Here is a 23,037-nt window from a genome sequence, read left to right as displayed (position 1 = left end):
CGCTACCAGAAGGCAAAAGACAAGGCCTTCAATTCACCACGTACGCTTATCCCTTGTCTGCAATTTTTCGTTTCCAAGGGGGCCGGGTAGTCCCAGGAACCGGCAAACCAACGCACGCAGTGTCATGCACGTGAATATCCGGGGTTCGGCTGGTGTCGTGTTCGAGGGAAATCCCGGTTGACAGATGTCAGCCTGTGAGACAGCCATCAGAGTAGCAATGCCGTACAGGACAACACGAGGGAGCGACGGGGCTTTTTTGCTTGTTTGGGCAGCCTGTGTCGTGCTGCTGTCGCTGTCCCTGCCAGTGCTCGCGGGTTTTTAGGGAGCGGACAGAAGAGCCTCCGTAAGGGTGTGTGTGTGTGTGTGTTGGGGAGGGGGGAGGGGGGGGGCGAGTGACAAAGATTGGCCCAGCGAGATACCTCATCAAGGCAGTGTTCCTTACAGCTCTTTCTCACACCTCCTCGTCTGTGACCCGGATCTTATTTTATGCTGACCAGCCCTCTCCGCCCCCCGGGGGGGGGGGGAACCAAACCTCCGACACCATCGGGCAATGTCGCCCTGTCCACACAGGGTCACTGACTACCCCGCCCGCTCCTTCCACGACGGCGACAGACGCTCCACGTCAGCACCAAGCCTACAACGAGAGGAACCGCGAAGCCAGCGTACTGTGCAACATAATCCATCATCCCACTTAGATCACCAAGACTGCTACTCACGACAGACCCTCTCGCGTCCGTCGCGGTCGCCGGCAGTCGCGTGAGGACTTCTTCGTCCTCGGGTGAGAGACCCAAGGAATAGTAAAGGAAGCGCTCCATTGGTGAGGCATCAGGTGGATATGAGCGAATTACCTTCGATGCCATCTGAATAAGCTCCTCGAGAGTCCCTACTTGGCGTGAGAGCAAGACCGTGCACACTGGAATCTGTGCAGCCCGGCTGCGCTCCAGGAATGGGCTGAGGTACGTCCCCTCGAGTCCGTCTTTCCCCATCCACGAATTCGTGTGAGAAATCCTCCAGCGCTTGGATGGGGCGAAATCCGCCTGATTCGCCATGCACGACTTGTACAGCGGTATCGAACAGTACCGCTGCTTTTCTTCGAGCAGCGTCAACGCATTCACAATATTATTCATCCACTCGGAAGGGAAGATTGAAACCAGCAAATTTCTTGGGTGCAATCGCACGTGCGAGTCGGTGTCAGAGGCAAGTGCCGTGAGGTACGCAAGGGTTGCAGCGCTGTCCCTGCTGTCCACGTCCACGTACACCAAGTCCACCGGAAACGTATGAAGCGCCGCCTGCGATCCCGTGAAGACCACAGAGTTGAACGGGAGCACATCGACGGATGCCCACGCTTGCGCCCCCAAGTAAGAGGCATTGCGCCGCAACCACTCTTTGAATACGCGCTTCTTGGAAGCCGCTGTGGGCAATCGCGCAGCCACCACCTCAAGAAGTGCAGACAGCTGAGCATGCTTGACAGGAGAGCGGTAGCTGCATTGCTTGGATGTGTTACATGAGGCCTCCAAATCCCCGTAGGCGAGCTTCCCCACCAGTGGCGCGACTGACAACTGGCCCGTGCGCCTCAAAGGCTTCTGGGGGATCGAGACCCGCTGCTCTGCGAGATCCTGCATCACGGCGAGTGCCTCACTAGACTCGCCAAACACGAGAGCAAAACTATCGACCGGCCCAGCACGCACGCCGAGGGGAGGTGCACGGGGAGCACTTTTGTTTGCCAGCAGCGATGCTGCTGCGACTGCTCGATCAGACCACTGCTGAGTGACATACGGGGTCATGCATGAGGTAGCGCTGCAAAGATGTAGGACAGAAGGGTAGCGAGCTGAACGAGACACAGTCGCATCTCCCCAATCTGCTACCGGAGGTGTGTTTGTAGCGTTGGGGTCCGCTCGATCCAGCAACAGAGCGCTGTGGACGTCCGACAATGTGATCACCTGAGACTGCATGTCTGCCCCTTTTGTTACCGCACACCCAGTGCCACTGACAAAACCGAGTCCCCTGGAAAAGAAAACGTCCAGCGCCCTGGACACATCGCTGACACCCTGGCTGCCTGCCGCTGGCACCACAAGAACATTGCGTTTGTGCACCTGGACCACAACTGGAGTGTAACCCTCCATGAACACGTTCTCCGTGTAGTCCATCGGAGGAGTGCGCCTCCTTGCTGAGAGTAGCTCCCCACTGCGGTCGGGATCAAGGATTGCCATCGAGGATACCAAGGCCACCACAAACACAACCACTGAGAGTACGGCGTTGCCTACATGAACGACCCGGCGACCGCCCTCTTCCTCAGACCTTTGTGAACTGGGCGGCATCGCGGCGGTGGAGTACTCCCTTCTTTTGGGTAGCAGCGGATGCCGGTCTTGACAGCGACTGTTCCGACAACTCCCCCCCCCCCGGATCCACCTCGAGAAGCACCGTAGGAACGTTGGGTGGAATGCTCTGTAATTTGTATGCAAAACGCTAGTGCCCATGTCAACACGGCATTTGCACTCTTAGAAGCTATAAGACGAGCGAGCGACACACACACACAGGCACGCGGGTCATTGCCGCAGGAGGTCGCAAAAAATAATATATATATATATAAGCAGGAACACGAGACGCTTAGATCGGCGGTTCAGTTGCCTGTTCAGAGACAGAAGAAGAGATCCATGGAAATGATGAGTACAATCCAAAACACAGAGGGGAATGGTTGCCAGCACAGCACATATGCAAAAAAAAACAGGTGTCGTCTGCATGTGTGCATGTGGGTGTGTGGTACGCAATACCAGTCGCTTGCCATCGATGCGAAGCGCACCTCAACGCCAGCGCCATTGGCCATGAGGTGAGAAGAGTGCACAAAGGCCACACAGCAAATGAGCCTGACTTCGTTTCTACAGTTTGCAACGCGAACTCATCGACAATGCCTGAAATAAATTCCTTCTTTGTATTTTGTTTTTTACCGGGTACTAAATTGGAAGTCAAAAACAAACGAAAAGAACAAAAGTGAATCGAAGGACCCCACACAGCGGCGGGGTCCTGTCCCTATCGGTCTAGGGGACCCCCCCACGTCATGTGCGGGGCATTGCAGCCATCTCATCCGGAGGACAGGGCAGCGAGGAAGGGGGGCGACAAAAGGGTCCCTACTTCTTGGCAGCCTTGCGCTCCGCAACCTCCGCGCGGACGGCCTTGGCCTTGGCGGAGCGGTCCTCCTTCCGCGTCGCGCGCACCTCCTGGATGTAGGACAGGTCCGCACCGACAATGGCACGCTGCACCTTCACCGCGCGCGCAGCGCGACGGCGGTTCACGCGGTCCGTCGTCGTCTTGCGGTGGATGCGGCGGTACGTCCGCGTCCACGGAACGAAGCGCGGGTTCTTCTTGCGCATGTACAGTGCAAAGCACTTTGGGCGCGAGAAGGTCAGCACCGGCTTCGTCGACAGGAACGCGAAGGGCACGTACCGGCGGCCGTGGCCGGGGTGCACCGCGAAGTGGGAGAACTCGCACTCGATCGTACGCATGGCGGCTGTGGGATGTGAGGAAGGGGTAATATTAGTGGGACAGCAGGAAAGGGGGGAGGAGAGAGTCAACAGTTCAGCGGGAGAGAATATGCATGAGCGGGAGCGGGTGAAGAGATGTGGGCAGCCTCATTTGTGCACAGGGAAAGCGGGATATCCCTTGCCTCCTTGATGTCAATCAGAAGTAAACAGCCTAAAAAACCCTCCACCGCAGGCGCGCAGTGGATTGCGTTACATGTGCAAACAGGGTTACAGCCGCACACATGGTTGCCCATTCAAAAAAAAAAACAGCAATGGGGGAGGGGGGGGTCAGGGTTGGTGTTTTCTTTTTTTTTCTCCACGAGAGCATGAAGCCTCAGCACGGCACTAAAAACAAAGAAGAGATACCAAAGTGTGCGGGCTTGAATGCTTAGCTTAATGCGAATATTCCAATCAGGGCGCACCACCGGCACAATCCTCTCTGCCTCCTAGGCACAAGAGCGAAGCACCGGGGCGGTGTGTCGTCGTCCCTCTGGGGAAGTAGAGTGGGGGCTCTATGCTCCCGTTACAGGATAAGAGCCGACGATCAGCTTAAAACGTGAAGTCCACCTTCAGGCGGTTCAAATACCCAAACATGTGCGCGCGAGCCCGCGTCTCGCGGCCTTCCCGCGGCTCTTGGAGATTCTTTAGGTATGGCACCAGTGGCTCTAAAGCGCGCCGCAGCGATGCCTCCCGCTCACCGCGACGGTCAAGGGTTTGTATAAAGGCACTTAGGTGCTCGTTTGGAATGACACCCCACCTCGTCTGGACTGCGCTCCTGTCGTTGTCGGTCCTGAGAGTATCCGCAACGACCCCAGCAGCACCCCTGGCACCACGACGCCGTCCGCCCTGCAGCGCGCTTTCCTCGTCATCCAACAGAAGCAGTCGTGATGCAACGCTGCGCTGTTCGAGTGCCGGGGGTTCCGCAAGGACTGGGAACGTGGCCGTCGTAAAATCCGGGACGCTCTGCACGTAGACTACCCGCTCCAATGGAAAGCGCCAGTAGAGACGACGATATCGGTCCATCCCGAGGGGTTCAATAATGGCACCGTTATCCTGGCCATCCTGCACACTGAAAAGTCGAGCGTATACCTCCTCGCGCTTGCGATCCACACCTTTGAGAATCGCCTCGCGCTCCGCCTCGAAAAATTTTGCGGACTCCTCTGGGTCCTGCTCCAGTGCACCTTGAGCATTCTCGCCTTCCTCACCGCCTTGCCCATCTTGCTTGGCGTTGTGGACTTCTTGTGTGTCCCTCGTCTTGACAGAATTGCCATTTTGTTTACTTTTGGGCGCCTTTTTGGCTTTCTGGGCAGTCGCGGCTGGTAGCGTGCGCAACAGCGCCTTCAAGTCTCTCTCTGCCTCCTCGCGTATCTCCTTCAGCTTCTTCTCAGCGTTGAGCATCTCGTCTTCGCGGTCCCTTTGCAGACGATCTGCCTCGCTGCGAACGTTGTCGCTGGTCAGTGCCTCCTGCACGCAGAACTGCAGCAGATTCAGGCGATCAACGACATCCACGTTGCCCCACGAAGCCAAGGTGCGCAGCGCTGCTACCTTTTCCATCGTCTCCTTCAGCTCGAGCGAAAAAGGATCCGTGTCGGCCTCCTCTTCAACAACGGCCTGTGCTGTGCCGTTCTCCACATTGTCCTCATTCGCGGCGCTCTTTTCCTTGGGTTCAGAGCTCACCACCTCGTCGGACTTGTCGTCAGCCCTTCCTTTCGCCGAAGATGGGGAGGACGAGGACGAGGACGATGTTGAGGAGGAAGTGTCGGCGTCGCTATCGGTTTCCTCGTCTTCATCGTCCTCCGTGGTGGAAGCGCGGCGCTGCCGCTGCTGCTGCTGTCGCCTCTTTTTGTTGCCACTGGCCACCCCGACAAACTCGACAAGAGCGTCGAACCAGTTCTTTCTGCGTGTCATGATACGCGGCGTATCGGGGGAGCGCACACGAACGTTTTCCAAGGACACGTCGAGCAAACTCCTCGTCACCTCCTCCATCAGTCCGTTTGCGTCCTGGTCGTCGCATTGGATGCCTTTGAGGAACGTGGCGAAGTGCATCTGCGACAAGTTCAGCGCACGCGGTAGTGACACCAGCATTGACCAGATATAGAGCGCCTTTTCGTATAAGTCAGGAGTCTCAAGTGGCAATTTCGTAGCGTATGCCACGTACCCCAAGGTGGATGGATTCACGATCGTCGTATCCTCCTCAAGGTCATCGTCAAACCCGTCGCCGCCGTCGCCAAGGCGCTGCCGAATCAGCTGCCGTTCTTCCTCCTTCTTGCGCTCCAGCTCGGCCTTGGCTTCAACCCTTTCCAGCATCCGCCGCTTCGCATCGTCGCGCTTGGCTCGGGAGGCGTCACGGAGTTGCTGCTTCTTGGCCAGCTCCTCTGGTGTCGGGGCCTTGAATGGGTCGGTCAAAAAACCTTCGATTTGATTGATGACCTGCAGACAAGCGTGAGCGATGGGGTGAAGCAAGTCCTCATCCAGTTCGTAGCGACACTCCTCGTCGTTGCGGAATGTATCGCTGGACTCTTCCAGAGCAAGTTGGATACCATCAAGGGTGACGTCGTGAAACGGCTCGGGTAGTTTCTTGTCCCCCTTCGCTTTGTACGCCTCACGATCAGCGTTCACAATGGCTTGTATTGCTCTGAATCTCTCCTCAAGGATGTCGAAGATCGGCACCAGATCATTGAACTTGCTCGCGAAGATATGCCCGAGAACCTGAATCGTGGAGTGCAGCATGGCGACAACTTTTTTTTCATTGCTCGTCAGTGCGCGAAGGCGTCCCCACAAGAGCCCACCCCTTCGACTGGTGTGCGCGCTCTTGGGTCCACCAGCTGGCTTTCGACCTTGCATGAGAGCCAGGGGGGCTTTTCTTCCGTCACCCTCGATCTTTGCCACCTTGAGTGCAGCGGCGTCGCCCTGAAGTTCTCCATTGGCGGCAGGGCCATCAGTGGATAGTGAACGACGGCGGCGCTGCGCAGAAGAACCTTTCAAATCCGATGCCGCTTCGCCGTTCTCGTCGCCCGCCGCCGAAGGCGACGCGCATTGGATCTTTGGCCGGTTGGCTGACACAACCACTGGTTCGGGCGCAACCTTGCGCAGCATGTCCACCTTCTCACCGGCCCCCTTCGCCTTCTGCCGGAACTCCTTTTCCATCACGTTCAGCACATCCTCCAGCTCCGAAAGATCCTTCAGCGACACCTGCTCACCCTGGGCGTTGACAAGCAGCATGTTTTTGACACTTTGCAACAGCTCTGATTTGGTGGCGAAAAGCATGACAGTGCGCACAATCGCGTCCAAATTAACTTGGACCCTCTTCGCAGTTTGCGAGCGTAAGGAAAGGGGAATGTAGCTGATGAGGTCCGAGATGTAGGCGCTGGCGGCATGCAGGACGGAGACGGCGTACTTGCTACGAAGGTCTTCACTGCTCTCTACCACAGTAAGCGATGCCACTAAGGTCTCCTCCGACGACGCGATTTTGTACGGGAGCAACTCTTCGGAGGGCAGAGAGCTGAACTCGGCGACGGAACCGGTGACATCCGTCGCCTTGTACACTTGGTACGGAGACCGAGCGGTGATCATGAGCGGCCCCGGCTCTTTTTTTTTTTTGAGGGGGGGGGGGGCAGCCTACCAAACACACTACAACCACGAAAAATCCCTCCAAAGGGACCGTGTGAACGCAAAACTCACGCGGCGACGCGGAAGCAAAGCAACCACGAACCGAACCTGTGGAGATGATATGTGCGTATGCACGCTGCCAAGGGGGGAAGGGAGAGGAAAAAACACGGCAAAGTGAAGAAGAGCTCCGCCTGTCTGTCGGTGCTGCGGTGATGGCTGGTGTGTCTGTTTAGCCTTGTGCAAAGGCAACGTTTGATCAGCGCACAATCCCAGGACAATGACAAGAGAACCCCGCTCTGATGCCCTTGGTAGAATTTCTGTCAGCACACAAGTGTGGAGTGTAAAGGGAAATTTTGCGTGTATGGCGTGCGTATGCAACGCAGTGGGTGGTCGCGGGGCGGGGGAGGGGGGAGAGGGGGGGGAGTGCGGTGTATGTATATGTATGTTTGTTTGAGGGGAAATCTGAAAACGACGAAAAGTGAGACAGTCAAACCGTTGGCACGTCACGGGTATGTAATTAGCTGCCTGAGATTCTATTGTGGCTGCAGATGTCTCAGTTCACAGAAGAGTGGAGGGAGGGGGCTGGGAGGAAGACAAGAAGAGAGCGGGGGTGGAAGAACGGAAAAGCAAAGCCCTCGCATACAACATATACACCAACGGAAAATACGCCACAAGGGATCCAAAAGTGCCTAGTCGCGGCATATGAGGAACAACATATTGAACAGGGGTTATAGAGTAGCGTACGAAATACGCAAGAGACTTGAGCTGCGCTTATCATGTCCCCTTCTCTCCCTCTACTCCCCGGCCAACATGTACAGGCACGCCTCACAGTGGATGGGGAAGGGGATGGGTATAGGTGGAGCGGGGAGGGGGTAGGGAGCGGAACCTAGGCTACACGAAGAGACCCAGTTTTCGACGCCTTGTTCCCCTCTTGGTTTTACTGGGGCGTAGCTGCTCTCTTGTTGCGGGGATCGCTCTCTCTGCTGTTTGATGAAGGGGCGATAGGACATGAGCCCACAAAGCACCCTTGGAGGAGCACTCCTCCTCATTGCAACCGCTAGCGCTTTCTTTGATTTATGGCAGAACCGCTGACCTGTGTGGGTCAATGCTGGTACCACCGCGTGTGTATAGGTGCTTGTCTGTGTACAGCGAGTTCCCCCGACACGAAGGCCCTTTTGTTGCTTGCTGGTGCTCCACTTGCAGCTTTAGTTGTTTCCCTGGGGGTCTGACACATGAAAACGGGAGGAGTTGGGTGGAGGGAGAGGGAAGGGCTCACCCCCCCCCTCTCCACGAAAAGAAAATATACCTGTGAGTCGTTTAAATCAGCTCAGGGATGAGCTCCTCGTCTTTGAGACGTGGGATTGACAGGCCTCCTGGACCGCTGTCGACACACGGCTTTGCCTTTGGGGTGACGCTGAGAGGCCCGGCGAGTGCCTCTTTCGCATCTGGCGCGGCTGCAGTGGCGCTCAGGGTCGACCAACCGGCACTCCCAGCCGACCGTACCCTCAGTGTCATCGCATCATCCCTCTGGAGGTGTGGCAGGTAGTTTGGGATCACGGATAAGTCCTCCCTCGCGAATGGTCGGGGCAGAAGTCCGCCAATGGGTACCACACGCTTGGCGTTATCATAGTTGGTGGATTCGAAGAAGAGCGCCGAGCTGGAGTCGTGCAGGTGCGCGCGCTGCAGACGAGTTTTCATGAGAGTCGTCGTGGGAGCGGGCACCCCGGGCAGGCCGTAGCTTTGCGAGCCGCCGTAGTCATCGCTGTCGTCATCCCAGTCACCACCGCGCGCTCTCGAGCCAAACATCCTGCCTTTCGCACCACCGGTGGGTCGCAGAGCAGCATCTGTTTTTACGAACTGGAGCTGATTTTCTCGCATCACACGCTGCAGCATGCCATTAATGTAGCGAATATGGTAGAGGAAAATCTCAATCGCTAACTCATACAGGACATGTTGCACCAGCGCGCGTAGGGTGTAAATGTCCTTCGTGAAGGGAAACACCAGTGGGGAGGTGCCGACATCGTGCTGCGTGCTCCACAGGTACATCTGCAGCTCGGCAAAGAGGGTCTCGACGATATCACTCTTGAATTTGCTTACCACCTTGACACTGGAGGCAAGTTGCTGGAGCTCAAGGTGGTCGTAGCCGCGCGCCAAGCCGTCGTTGCCGTCCATCACAAATTGAAAGCATGTCAGTTTTCCTTTTGTGCCGCCCTCGTGAGGGGGAAAGGTGCAGGACATAACGCTGTTCAACACGTACTTGACCACGTTGTCGCCCACAAACTCAAGTCGCTCAAACTCCCAGGAGCGCGCCGAGTTGAGGGAGTGGCTGTCACTCACATTGAACGTCTCCGCAAGTACACCGCGGTCTTTGAGCAGCTTCAACAGGTAGATCAGTCGTCGCTTACGCTCGTGAGGGTTGTTGTGGCTTAGGGCGCGAATGCGGTGAAAGGCCGCACATGAATTGAGTCGCTGCCACCACATTTCGATTAGCTCGTCCGGGGTACCACAGTACGGGCGAACCAGCTCCAGCAGCATTCCCTCTCGCCCAGCGTGCGGGATACCGCTGGTGTGGAGGTGCCACTGTGTGAAGGCCTCATTACACAATTTGCACCGTTTCGCCTCAAAGTCACAGAACATGTCGAGAAAGCGACGCGTGCTGGTGTCGACGCTCACCGTGATGTTCGGATTAACTTTTCCGGAAGAGTTGTAATCGGAGAACTCGCGTCTGAAAATGTTAAGACGCTGAAGCGGGTCGTCCGCTTTGGGGGTGCGCGGCGCCACCATCAACAACCCTGCCTCGCGCCCCACGGCCTCACGCCGTGACCGCCGTTGAGATATACCCTCGCTACCCATGAGGTCACGTAACGCACTCGACGGCGTGGCGAAGTTGAAGTACACGGGATTTTTTTTGCCTGGTGAGCCGACTGTGCTGCTGTCACTGCTGGTACAACTGCCAATGGAAGCGGCGGCTACGTGAAGCGCAGCGCCACTGCTGGACAAGGGGGGATTCATTCGCCACACTGTCATGGAACTGGTGACTGGCACCGCTCTCCTCACACAGCCCCACATCTGCCGCGTTGCCAGCCGTCCCGAATAAGGACGCTTCACAGTACAATAGAGCATACGGCACTGGGGGCGGGGAAAGAAGGACTCCCCCGCCCCTCCCCCCTCTCCCCCCGACGAGCTAGACCACGAACACCGGCGATTAGTGAGAGGTTAGAGAGACGGCAGTTATATCAAAGACTACCCACTGCGGTCCATGCTGGCGTGGTACCGATGCGGGCCTTCTTCCTTCCCCAGAGTGCGATCCGAGGTTCACTGTCAACGAGGAATCACTAGCGCTGTGCAGGGAAGAGTGGGTTGAAGGTAGAAGGCCCAACCAACTCGACGACTCCAAGTCCACCAGGGTCCTAGAGACGGCCTGGCACAATGCGCGCGTCACAGTTTGCCGGGGCAGAGACACACGCAAGTAATAAGCGCAGTAAATACCCTACAAGGTGATGCAAATTATTCGACTAACGATGCTTTTTTTTGGGGGGGGGGGTGACTCGTGTCTCTTTTCGGGGGACGTTTCCGCGGCACCAAAGTGTGTGCAGTCCTGCGTGCATACGGAGAGGGAAAATGATGCGAATCAGCGCTGCAATAGGGACGGCGTGGGTGGGTGCGTGGGGGAGGGAGGGAGGGGGAGGAGCAGGAAAGGAGAAGCGAGGCAGTGAAGCAAAGTTGGGGAGAGAACAACACGAGGTGTGCAACGGTCGCCTGTACCAGAAGCTCGGGTGCTTCCCCCGCTCCCCACCCCCCCCAACCCCCACCCCCTTGCACTCATAGACGCATTCAGAGGTTCGGTACACACAGGCCCCTTTGTGAGAGTCGCTAAACGGACGCGATGGCGATGGCAGAAATACGCTCAACTCTTCTCGAGCCGCAGCGTAGTTACAGAGAAACCAAATCGTCACAATCACTGCGGTGACGTAGACCCATTACCTGTGGTTTTGTATGTGTGTATGTGTGTTTTCATGCGTGTACACAAAAGCACGAGACAGAACAGTGGGGCACAGAGAAGGCAGCGGCCACCAGCTACTTTACATGGCAACCAACAAAATCGCACAACATGGTATTGTGCCTTTGCGCGAACCGTCAGCGGACGCCAACCGGGCCACCCGGAGGTGCGACCGGCACAGTGACGGAGTCAGGCGAAGTAAAGGGGGGAGCGTGGGTGTTCAAAACTTGGGGAAAACTGACCCCCCCCCAAAAAAAAAGCAGGAGCAAAAGAGGAGATGCGTGTGTGTGTGTTGGGGAGAGGGGGGGGGTGAAAGAGCGCAGATGTGAAGGCGCTCACTTCGCTGTGCTTCTCCCGTCCTGGTCGTCCTCGGTGTCCTTCGTCCACACGGCGTCATCTTTTTTTTCCCGACCGTGAGCCTTGACCACGGTTGCCTGTGCTCATCGCCTCATTCACCTTGGCCTCAATTACAGCGAGTTTCTCCTCGATGAGGTCCAGTCGATCTGTCGATTTCTTCGAGACGGCCGAGCGAATCGTGTCCAGCTGCTCGCGAATGCCTGCCTTAAATTTGGGATCATCAAGCGTGGCAGTGCGCCTCTGCGCTTCAGAGACCGCATCCGACGCGACCAGCTCCTCCTCCATCTCCATCTCCTCAAGAGCCCGGGCTTTTTCCTGCATTTTTTCCCTCCAGACATCTTCTCTAATCGCTGCGGAGAGCGGAGGAAGTTGGGCTGGAGGCGTCTCCGCAACGTTGTTAAGCATCACCGTTCGTAAGGTGGCCACTTCGCGTGGCACAAAGCAGTACATGTACATCTTGTAGTGGCGATAGTAGGTGCTCATCAGATACATGTCAATATCTTGTACATCGCGTACATTGAACACCATCGTCGAGTACGGGGGGCGGTGGACGCTATGCTGCACAATAAGGTTGCGAAGGTGTCCGTACGAGTCGGCGCGAGACAAGCGGTTCGCTACACTCGTCTCGTGCACATTATGCACGATCCCAAAGAGTGAGCTTGTTTTGAATGGAGAAAACTGAGAGGACTTTGCAAACAGCACCACGTGGCCGTAAAGGTCGAGTAACACATTGACCTGCGCGGGTGCCCGTTCTCGAGAACGTAGGAGCTCACCACCCTGACTGTCGTCAATGACTTTGATGAGAGCTCGCAATTCTTCGAGGTCCACAGCTTCAAGACACTCGCGTGTGTGCTGCTGGTCGAGAACCTTCCACGTAAGGCACTGCGCCATTCCAGAAAAACAGCAAGACGGCAATTTTCTGTAGTTCTCCTCAAAGGCAAAGCGGGACTAGTAATAATAATCGTAATTGCATATATATATATATATCTAGTGAGTGTGTGTGTGTGTGTGGAGGATGCCAAAAGGGTAGAAGAGAAAGGAAGAAAAGGGAGGGATGATGGGGGGGCAAGGGGGGGGGGGGAGAGAGAAGTAAAAGAGAGAGAAGCGGATGACCGAGACAAAGTAACCCAAGAACAAGCTCGCTCACAATCTGAAGTACATCACAACGCGTGCTAGGCTACACGATCAAAAAAGACCTACACACAAGGGGTTTCTCTCTCTCTTCCTCAGAGATGCGCGGTAGTAGAAACCCTGGAAACGAATTATACTACGCATCAGAGCCTCCCAGCTACAGTTGTACATGAGTGTGTGTGTGTGTTGGGGGGGGGGGGGCTTATATGGAAATAGAAGAAGGGATATTTTTGTAGCACATAAAACATCCATCCTTTCGATGGAGGAGCGCACGCAGACATTCTGAGGTTTCGTTTCACGCTTATCTCATCCGGTGGCAGACAAATCGACGGCTCCGGACTCGTCAATTTTTGTTTTCTTGGTCGTGGCTTTGCTGTTATAAGCCTCGACAAGGCCGGCACGAAAGTGCACCCCCCCCCCACGCCAAAAGGGAAAAAGTCACGCACACACGCACACACACAGAGCATGAAACACGGGTTTTCTGGACACCACTCACTTCCCCACTGCTGGGCGGCAATTTATACGTTTTTATTTGTTTTTATCATCGTCGCAGAGGTGTAGGGTTTTCACACGCCCATATGCCGTCTCCAGCGCAGGCTCTGCTCAGGGAGTACTGCAGGGGCCTTCGCAGGGTTTCCCCCCCAAAAAAAGAGGGGAGGGGGTGAGAGAAGTCAAAGCGGGAGAGGCGCCTAGCAGCAATCCTGGTAGGGTTATCTAAGGCCCAGCCTCAGACTCGTGATAACGCCACCCAGCCACCGCCTCGCTGGTGGCCCAGACTTCCTCCGCCAACCCACAGGGAGCGCAGCCTGGAAGGCATCCGGGTCGTCTTGAGAGTGCGCCGCGGCGCGTGGCCACCCGCGGCACACCACGTCGCCAACAACCCGACCGCCAAACCCCAGCAGCGATGCTTCGCGCTGAACTCGATACGTGGTGGCTACATTATCCTGTCAGGGGGGGGCAAGTAGTTCCGCGTGAGCAGGAAAGACAAGCGGCTTCTTGGCGTCCCCACAAGGTAGAATGCTCGAGCGTCACACCTCACGCTGGGGTGCACTGCTCGTCAACAGAAACCCACAGACAGACGGACAGACAGACAGCGAGAGAGAGACGAGAGGTGCACGCGAGGACATCCACTCAGTACGCAAAGCACAGAGTAGCCGTACACAAGTCATCCGTGTACTGTGCCCCCCCCCCCGCCATCGTCGCTACATGCATACAGAGCCCTCATCACCTTGCCACCACCTCGGAACTGAACATCTTCTTTGTCATTGCACGGAAGAAGAAGATGCGGGCACGTGGTGCCAACTCTCGCAGTGTTTTCTGCACACTGTCCTCCACATGGGACGCGTGGTCAGCCTCCTTGAAGGGTACCTGCGTCATGTTTAGAGCGGCGTCCAGCCCGTCAATATCACCTTCATCTGCAATATCCTCCTCGCTATCCTGTGTGTGCCGGTCTATGACCTCGCCGAAGACGTAACGGAGTAAAGCCTTGAAGGCGTCGTAGTACGCAGGGGCATGTGCACTGTCGCCGCCGATCGCCGCGGCCTGCAACGCTGCTGCAAGCAGATGAGCGTAGTGCGCCAACGTGGTCTCTGTCGGCGAGGCCTCGGACCTTTCCTGTCGCAAAAGACCAGTGGGGTCCACAAGCACCAGGGCTCTCACACGCTGCATCTCCGGCAGCTCCATCGCCTCATCGACGTGTGCCAGGGCTAAGCGCCATCGCCGACCCCGTAACAGCAACCGCACCACGGCGAGACTGCACTCTGTATTCCACACCTCGCGCTGAACAGTGCGCAAGCGCATTGCTGTATTGCTGAGATTCATGGGCGACTTTGCCAGAAGCGTCAAAATCGTGCGAGCCACCTCGCATGAGTAGGTTGTTTGCGTCGCATGACGCTCATCGACCGTACCGTATGTCTTGAAAAGAGCCTCCAGTGCGGCGCCCCAGTCACTGTGTCGGACAGCCACCGAGCAGAGCAACGCTTCGCTTCCGCAGCAAGGGTACTCGGCGACACAGCGAGTCAGTGCAGCGGCCTCGCCGAGTAGCGACAGTGCCTCGATGTTCTGTTGGCGCCATTTCGGGGATTGCTTCTCCTGCGGGGCGTACATGGCGGCCCACACGCGCAGCCACTGCCGGCCAACGTCCCGTCGATGAACAGCGCGGCTAAATCGCATAAGAGGGAGCAGCAACTGTGCGAGAACGGCACGCTCCTGTGCGCTCGCGGTCACGGGGTGCGACGCAAGGGGCTTAGCGGAGGCAGCGCGAGTTGAAGCGTCGCTGTGCGGCGACGCTCCAAGTTCACTACCACCTGCATGGTCGACGGCTCTCCAGAAAACCTCAACCGCCCTCAACCACAAGTCGGGTGGTCCACGCGTCTGCAATGTGGCCATGGCAGAGTATTTTTCACGAGACGACCGAGAATGGCTCTCCTGTAACGACAAGGATCTCCCGGGTGGTGACGCTGCAATACTCGACTTCGCCACATCCTCTGCGACTCGGTTCAGCGTTGTCGCAAAAAAGTCTACGCTACACGTGCCACGTGCGAGAGCGACATCCTTGGTAACCAGTTGACACAGAAATAGGCTGGCTTTCCAGTCCGTCATGGTAGCCGTCAGCCGCTCTAGAGCCTGGCCAACATTCGCAGTAGTGCGCTCGCGATTGAGAATCTTGTACACCGAGTCAAAGAGACGACGAGCGAGATCGAAGTCCCTGCCCACACCACGCTCTACGATGGCAGCCTCAGCAGCGGGTCTAGGACCCGAAGAAACTTTTGGCACCGGCAGCGTAACGCCGCGGGCGCGGCGCAGCCGAGCAGAGGTGCGCTGACACGATCGTGGTGGTTGAATCCAGTGATCCAGATTGTCGCTGTCTCGACGGCAAAGTCGCTGTCGTACCCGTTTGCCAAGAGCGTGAGTGCTCCCGAAACACAGATGTGCCCCTTGAAGGGTGCGAGGGGAGCAGGTCGACGTCAGGATTCGCCACACTGGTGACTGGGATGACCACCCCGTCGCATCACTAGCGCCTGAGACCACCGTCAACTCCGACGCCCGATGAAAGACTTGGGCAAGCAGAGTAAGAAGTTGGACGTCCTGGTCAGTCATGGCACCAAATATGACCCTTTCGTTCAGGCGATTGATGTTGAACTCGCGCATAACGGTGCGCATTGCCCCGGCCGTTGCGTGGGCCAGCTCCTTCAAGCGCTGCTGGACTGTCCACCGCCAAGGCGCTTGTCTCAAGTCTTCTGCCACAACCCCGTTCAATAGCTTCACCGCCATCTCAAGGAGGAGAACCAACTCGGGGCCGTTCCAAATCCGGGACCCAAAACGGCGGAGCTGCTGCGTCGGTGGTGAGCAAAGCAGTTGCATAACTTCCAAGAGAGTGGTAGCGAAGAGGCACGAGATATATCCCCGCTCCGTGGCGGACGATGTGTTCACTGTCGGCGTTAGAGGTGACTTTTTGTCGTGTAGCCCGTTGTGCGATCCAAGCGAGCCGTACAAAAGTTGGAACACGTTCACAAGTCCCGTAGGACCGTGCACGCTGCGCTCCAGAAACTGCAGCACCTCGACAACTGTAGCAGTGGCACAATTTACCGAGGCGGCGGTTGTGAACTGGAGCCACACCGTCTCTTTGACGGCGGCACAGCAGAGAGCAAAGGCATCCACCACGTCGCTCGAGAGCAGCTCCGGCGAAGTGGAAGTCACTCGAGGTGTATGCGGCCGAGCAGAAGGAGAAGTCATTCCGCGCACAGCAGCTACCTGTGCAGCAGCGGGTGCTATCGACGTCAGATCGACCGTGAGGGGGGTTTCTGCAACGCTGGTGAGTTCATGGTTGTGCTCAATCCTCTCGACCCTGTAGGCACCTGTCCGGATAGACTTGGCGACTGCCTCCGAGGCACGGTGGTTCTGTGCGGCCTCCCGCACCGCTTTCTGCAAAGTCTCAACGGCCTGCTCGGTACTCGAACGCACCTCTGACGTCATGAGGGTAAGCTCGCCGTGAATCACCCGTTGCGCGGAAGCCGAAGTCAGGTAAGCTGCCGCCTCTTCGATGCGCGTCACAAACTCGTCTGGTTGGGATGCTTTCACTCCGCAGAGGTGACTGAGCCACAGAGCGTGGAGGGCGGCCGTTGCCGCCATCGTGCCCAGGGAGCTCTCCGCTTTCGTTTTCGAGTGGCGCGCAAGTTGAGGCAGCATTACGCGATGCATCCACTCGTCAATCGTCGCTTGCGTTTTCCACGGCTGCGCAGGGGCGGCCAAGGCCATGAAAAGGATGGCCCCACGCTGAAAACAGTCGGACGTCATGCGAAGAGTAGTGGACTGTGCGCCGGCTCGTCCTTTCGTTTCTGGGGCAGTTAGGCGCAAAAGAGCGAACGCGCCCCTCCAACTGTGCGCCTCCCGAAGCATCGACTGCAGAGTCAGGGCAATACCGCTAGGAAGAAGCATCTTTTCTATCGCCGGAGGAGATGAAGTCCCGCATGATGTGCCCACACCCGTGGCCCATGGAGAAAGGGCGTAGGTGGTCCGCACCACCTGCAGCGCTTCTTTCCAGTAGCTTTTCGCAGGAGGAGGCAGCCGCGGCTGGCGCAAGGGACGCCGTCGACGTAGCTGCGACAAAAGCGGTGATGCAGTGGGATGAGCAGAGCCGAGATGGTCTCGGTGCATGGCACCCAGCGTGAGTAGGTGTAGGTGCTCCACAATTGCTGCCACTTCCATCGTTCGCACCGGGTCCTCAGACAGCGCTGCAAGATCCGCTTGCACCCTATTGGGACTCTCAAACGTGTGCTGAATGTTGACCGTCGGCAGCGCGCCAGGGTGGCCGTCGTCCTCGGCTCCCTCAATGGCGTCCAGTGTTCCCATCGAGGCTTCGTACAGGATCCACCGCTTGATCCACTCTGGCTGCTCGTGGAACGCCACGCGACGTGCAATTGAACCAGGAGGGCGCACCTCGCCGTCCAAGTCTCTGTGATCGCAAGAAATCGCAGACGAGGTGCTGCCGGTGTTAACCTCCGCGATATGGGTGTCCCCCTCTACGTGTCCACCCGGATTCGTCTCCTGAATGCTCTCGTGGACGGCACGGTTCATAAGCGTGGGGTCATCTTCACCGAACACTGGCGCACATCTTCTCTGCTCAGGCAAAGTCGCGGTACCTCTCGGACTGGGTGGTCCTCCATCTTCTCCCATTTTGAAACTGTTTTGTTGACTTTGGTGCCGGTCGTCCGGGGCCCGAGCACGTTTGGTGGACGTGCGGAACCGCTGGCGTCGTTCAGTCCAAATGTCCCTGTCTTTTTTCATGGCCACGGTCTTTGTCGCCTCAGGAGAATCCGCCTTATTCGTCGTCGACACGTTCTCGTAAGTGAGGCTCGAAAAAAGGAATAGTAAATCGCTGTGATGGAACTGCACACCGATGCCTGTGAGCCAGTGATAAAACCTCACTGCTGCTCCGATGGCTCTGCAGCGAAGAAGTGAGTGGAGCAAGTAGCGCACCTGCAGTACTAGAGACTCCGACAGTGCAGAACCAAAGACACAACTGCGATGCAGTGATGTCCACATCGCGAGCAACAACGCCGCATCCTCCTCGTGTGTGCCCAGAAAAGCCAGTAGAGGATCCCCCTCAGACGATGTGCTCGCCACAGAGCCGTGTGCACTCCCAGGGGTCATGCAATCCACAAAAGCGGCACCAGAAGTGCGCGTGTACGGCCCTGCTACAGTGTCACCACTCACCCCGGAGTCAGCCAGCACCTTGGTGAGGCAATCGTTGTGGGAAGAAAAAGCAGCTTTCACAGCAGCGCCCTGTTCTCGCGCGCACTGCGCTCCGTCTGCACTACCACCACCTTCGAAATCTTCAGAATGCAGTGTAGGGGTAGCAGACGGTGGCGAAGCGGTGGCCCGCGGTGTAGACGGCATGGTGCGGTGCGAGTGGTTCTTCTCGAATTGGTATCGCCACAGGATGCCCCATTTTCGTTGTCGCTGCCGCATCTGCCGCTGCGAAAGTCGTGAGAACAGCACGGTGGAGTCACCCCTGGCTCTTGAGTTCAACGGCAATCCTACCGGGGAGAGCAGTGAGGTTGAAGCCTCCTTGAGCGGAGCTGCTCCATAGTCTGGCGCAGGGTTTAGTTGAGTGTTTCGCGTCGCTGTGTTCACACAACGCCATACGGGGCGCGAAGGCGGCGCATTACCATTGCAACACGGAACGCTGTGTGGGGAGAGGAAAGCGCCAACGATGCGAGACCGCAGAGAGCGCATCCAATAGACCCTCGATGACTACAAGTAAAGACAAGACGATGTGTTCAGTCCAGTACTACTCTCGCATGAGGGAGGCGGAGAAGGTAAAGTAAGGGAAGGGAAAGAAACAGAGGGAAGAGTAGACGGGATTTTTTTTTCAAGTCGCATCACGGCAGGAATAAGGGGGGGGGGGGGGGGGGGGGAGGGCGGGGCGAAGTACCAATGCGGTGAGCGAGCAGGAAAAGCGAGAATGAGGATGTCGCGTGATGCGTCGGAGTAAGAGAGAAAATAAGCGACTGTCGAGCACCACACCCCGACGTGCATGGACGCCACTAGCACAACGCGTGCCAGCAGCATGGGATCCAACGAGGTATCAAGAGGTTGAGAGGGAAACGGAATAAAGATTGTGTACTGGTGATAAAGGGAGGGAAGAACCTTTTTTTTGCTGCTCTGCTGCTGCTGCTGCTGAGGTTGAGACGATGTGGAAAGCGGGCGGGGGTTGGGCACCTGTCCCAGGTAGAGACAGAAACAGACACACACACAAGGCAGGAATTCAGGATGTGAAGGCGAGAGGATTGTCTAGTGTGGATATCGCCGCACTGGGTATAATATAGTGGCGAGTCCCTCAATCACAAACCAATCAAAAAAAAATGTGTGCTGGGGATTAGAGCAGTTTGCTTTTAATGGAGGAAACCGCTAGTGTACTACTTGTGTTACATAGGACTTGAAGAAAGTGTTTGTCGCCTTGTTTAGAAAAAAAGCTGCTGATAAAGAAAAGGGAAGCCGCTGCAAGCAATGAACTCTGTTTCCCAAACCGCCAGTACACGTGGAGGAGGCCAATCACGACCACCACACACTGAGTAGCCACTACAATCTCTCGGGAATCCAAGTATGAGCGGTGATCTTTTTTTTTTTTGGTGTGTACTCCATGTCTTTGTCAGGTACCGGAGACTCGTGTATGTCAGAGTTGAGGACACGAAACAGTGCGAAACCCGCGCACGCGAAGAAAAAAAAAGTCACCACATCCCGGGGGGGGGGGGGGGGGGGGGCCCGATGTGTGTTTTAAACAGCGCACAAACACGCACACACACACACACACACACACACACACACACACAACAAAAAAAGGTAACGAAATATCATCGACATCCGTGCACCGGCCCGTGGGCGCTGCACCAACGTAAGTACTACGTAGGCTTCTCAGGAGTTCCACCATTACAGGCAAATAGTGTACACACCTCCCCGCGTATGAAGAAGGGGCGGGAAGGGGGCGAGCGTAGCCAAAAAACACCACATCACGGCGCCCCCTCCCCCCCCCCCCCAGTGCGACCGCCCCAATTCGCTACCGTGTTTCCAGTGCGCCGAAACAATAGGACATACAGGAAAGCTTACACCAACAAAACACATCTGCCCCCTATGGATACAAACGTGAGGGGGGTTGGCCACCTCCTCACTTCTTTTTTGCGAGCTGGCGGCGGTAGGTCAAAGGATCGACCATGTCAAAAAGGTAACGCACCATCACGGCGATTACATGGTTCAATGCACTGAAGAGCGCAAGAGCCGTCAGGCACATCACGCGTTGACTAGGGCGCATCAAAACAATCAGGCTCCATATCCACGTTCGTGCCCTGCGCAGGTGCACGAGTGCCACCATAATTGGCAGAAGTGGGGGCACTACGAGTTCGAGGAACGAGATGAACATAAATGCCTGCCGCGCGCGGCTCCGTGATCTCTCCACCACGCCGGAGACCGCGAAATTTGGCGCGCAGGGTCGGCCAGCCTTCACACGAGAGAGAAAACGGCTCTTTAGCTCCTCGGCCACCCAAGTGAAAACTATGGAGTAAACAACAGAAACTGCATACGGTATCAACACATGTATCCGCCACTCCTCCTCCAATAGCCCAGTAAGAGGTGCGGTAAAGCTAAGGGTAGGTACCGCATTGAGAAGCCCAGACACGTCGTCGCCGAAGCGCTGTTTGGCGATTAGTTGAAGCGCAAAAAGTGTTGCTTCGCCGGTGAAGACTTCACCCTGTCGCACAGGACTCTGGTAGGCTTTGGTGTATTTCTCGAGTAGCAGCCTCAGTTTGCGCAGTTGAGACTGCTGCTTGAGAAGCTGTTTCAGCTTCGCTCGCTTCACCTCCGTGGACTCGTCGTTTGCGACAATCGCCTCAGCCGTCGTCGTCAGCGTCGCCGCCACCCAGCCCGTCGTTGCTTCGACCAAAGGCCGCGCGAGCAGCGCCACCTCGGCGCCCACCCTTTTACTCTCCTTGACAATCAAGGAAAGCAGCCTCAGCTGTTCCTCTACCTTGGCGGCCGATGCCGCTGGTGAGGGCGCTTTTGCGTGGAGCGTTTTCCACAGATCGCCGACATCACGTATCTCGTGTTGCATGACTGGAAGCAGGTTGGCGTCGACCACCACAAGGGGAACGTGGAGGAGTGAAGACGATACCCATGGTGCTGTCACAAATGCACCTGCCGCGCTTCTGTTGACAAACGTGTGGGAAAAATGTCGCTCCACGATGCCGAGGTACTGCTGATCATTCGCGCTGTCACTTGCACCCGCGGTCAGAAAATAGTCCCATAGGGCCGCTATTTCCTTTTCCACCACCACTCGAGCATCAGCGACCTCCTGCGCATTAGCGTCACTGTACTGCGATTGCCTCTTCAGGCGCTCCGTCCGGCGCCGCCGCACGCTACGATCTGAGAAGTAATCGGCAGAAGACAGCGGGGTTGAGTTGCGCCCTTGTGTGTTATCGTGATAAGCTGAGGAGCCCATCTTTTCACGACCAGTGATATCCTTCTCTTGGTGGAGCCTCTGTCGATACGCCTGTGAAAGACGTAGCTCTGCCTTGTGTTTCTGCCACTGCCGATTGGCGGCATCTTCGACCTCAAAAAACGCAGCCTCCTCACCAGCGTTAAAGTGGTACGCCCATTCTCCAGCGCGTAGCCTTAGTTGCGCAAATGTTTTTGCCTCTGGAAGTGTCCCTGATTCAATTATCACCGTGTGCGATGGACCGTAGGTAGAGGGATCACATCTGGCAGTGAGAGAAACGAGCAGACACAGAACTGCCAGGACGGCGGGCACAAACACGAAGCTGGACGGCATTTGTATCAAGACTGCCTGTAGAGCGCTTCAGGAGCCCTAACTGGGCCTCAATAGGCCCCAAGTCTCCTCGGTTTTTGGAGAGTGCCTCCGATGTGGCCGTGAGGGGGCTGGAAAAAAAAACAAGAGTGAAGTGGCGTTGAACAGAAGAATCGCAATATGCTCAAGTGAACGTGTTTATGAGCAGACACATCGAAGCATATGTGTGTGTGTGTGTTCAATGAGCCTGATAGTCACTCGTTTCGTTTGTTGCAGAAACCCTGTTTAACGCCGTGTGGAACGTTCATCAAAGGCTGGGGGGAAGAGGTAGAGAGAAGAGCATTAGCGCAAAGTTGTAGACCAGAAAGGAGATGCGTATGGCCGTCAGGTGGAAGAAGTAAGCCGACAGGCTGAAGAAAGACAACTTCTACGGCCACGAAAAAGCATGCCGTCTAGAAGACGAACTGACCTACTGTGGTCATTTGTACTTTCGTGTGGGCCGGCTATTGGCTGTGCCCCCTCCCCCCCCCTCTTCCGAAATACGACAGCTCCTGTACACAGCACCATCGGCACGGGAGTATACATGAATCTCCACACACAGACCAACGCCTCTGCGTGTGTGGGAGGGGGTGAGAGAAGTCAAAGCGGGAGAGGCGCCTAGCAGCAATCCTGGTAGGGTTATCTAAGGCCCAGCCTCAGACTCGTGATAACGCCACCTAGCCACCGCCTCGCTGGTGGCCCAGACTTCCTCCGCCAACCCACAGGGAGCGCAGCCTGGAAGGCATCCGGGTCGTCTTGAGAGTGCGCCGCGGCGCGTGGCCACCCGCGGCACACCACGTCGCCAACAACCCGACCGCCAAACCCCAGCAGCGATGCTTCGCGCTGAACTCGATACGTGGTGGCTACATTATCCTGTCAGGGGGGGGGGGGCAAGTAGTTCCGCGTGAGCAGGAGAGACAAGCGGCTTCTTGGCGTCCCCACAAGGTAGAATGCTCGAGCGTCACACCTCACGCTGGGGTGCACTGCTCGTCAACAGAAACCCACAGACAGACAGACAGACGGACAGAGAGAAACGAGAGGCGCGGCAGTAACAAAAGATGTTAAGATGCCAGAAAAAGCATGGG

At 56.7% G+C, this 23,037-nt stretch overlaps 7 protein-coding genes across 7 annotated transcripts; all 7 read right to left on the bottom strand.

Annotated features, from left to right (window-relative positions):
• Positions 1-572: 572 nt before the first annotated feature.
• Positions 573-2,318, bottom strand: JKF63_00102 (uncharacterized protein; the record flags this gene model as incomplete). The annotated part of the gene is made up of 1 exon (XM_067896154.1): positions 573-2,318. The coding sequence occupies one exon, from the start codon at positions 2,316-2,318 to the stop codon at positions 573-575; it is 1,746 nt and encodes a 581-aa protein (XP_067752311.1).
• An 807-nt stretch (positions 2,319-3,125) lies between these two features.
• Positions 3,126-3,500, bottom strand: JKF63_00101 (uncharacterized protein; the record flags this gene model as incomplete). Its single annotated transcript, XM_067896153.1, has 1 exon — positions 3,126-3,500. One exon carries the CDS (start codon positions 3,498-3,500, stop codon positions 3,126-3,128), a length of 375 nt encoding a protein of 124 aa, XP_067752310.1.
• Positions 3,501-4,067: 567 nt separating this feature from the next.
• JKF63_00100 (uncharacterized protein) lies at positions 4,068-7,091 on the bottom strand (the record flags this gene model as incomplete). Its single annotated transcript, XM_067896152.1, has 1 exon — positions 4,068-7,091. One exon carries the CDS (start codon positions 7,089-7,091, stop codon positions 4,068-4,070), a length of 3,024 nt encoding a protein of 1,007 aa, XP_067752309.1.
• Positions 7,092-8,444: 1,353 nt separating this feature from the next.
• Positions 8,445-10,250, bottom strand: JKF63_00099 (uncharacterized protein; the record flags this gene model as incomplete). Its single annotated transcript, XM_067896151.1, has 1 exon — positions 8,445-10,250. One exon carries the CDS (start codon positions 10,248-10,250, stop codon positions 8,445-8,447), a length of 1,806 nt encoding a protein of 601 aa, XP_067752308.1.
• Positions 10,251-11,520: 1,270 nt separating this feature from the next.
• JKF63_00098 (uncharacterized protein) lies at positions 11,521-12,375 on the bottom strand (the record flags this gene model as incomplete). The annotated part of the gene is made up of 1 exon (XM_067896150.1): positions 11,521-12,375. One exon carries the CDS (start codon positions 12,373-12,375, stop codon positions 11,521-11,523), a length of 855 nt encoding a protein of 284 aa, XP_067752307.1.
• Positions 12,376-13,839: 1,464 nt separating this feature from the next.
• JKF63_00097 (uncharacterized protein) lies at positions 13,840-18,852 on the bottom strand (the record flags this gene model as incomplete). Its single annotated transcript, XM_067896149.1, has 1 exon — positions 13,840-18,852. The coding sequence occupies one exon, from the start codon at positions 18,850-18,852 to the stop codon at positions 13,840-13,842; it is 5,013 nt and encodes a 1,670-aa protein (XP_067752306.1).
• A 1,429-nt stretch (positions 18,853-20,281) lies between these two features.
• On the bottom strand, positions 20,282-21,937 carry JKF63_00096 (uncharacterized protein; the record flags this gene model as incomplete). Its single annotated transcript, XM_067896148.1, has 1 exon — positions 20,282-21,937. One exon carries the CDS (start codon positions 21,935-21,937, stop codon positions 20,282-20,284), a length of 1,656 nt encoding a protein of 551 aa, XP_067752305.1.
• Positions 21,938-23,037: the final 1,100 nt, after the last annotated feature.

Source organism: Porcisia hertigi, chromosome 36, assembly GCF_017918235.1.
Source record: "Porcisia hertigi strain C119 chromosome 36, whole genome shotgun sequence".
In the NCBI taxonomy this organism is placed as follows: Eukaryota; Euglenozoa; class Kinetoplastea; order Trypanosomatida; family Trypanosomatidae; genus Porcisia; species Porcisia hertigi.
Note: the sequence above shows the minus strand (reverse complement) of the source record. Positions and strands in the feature narration are given on the sequence as shown.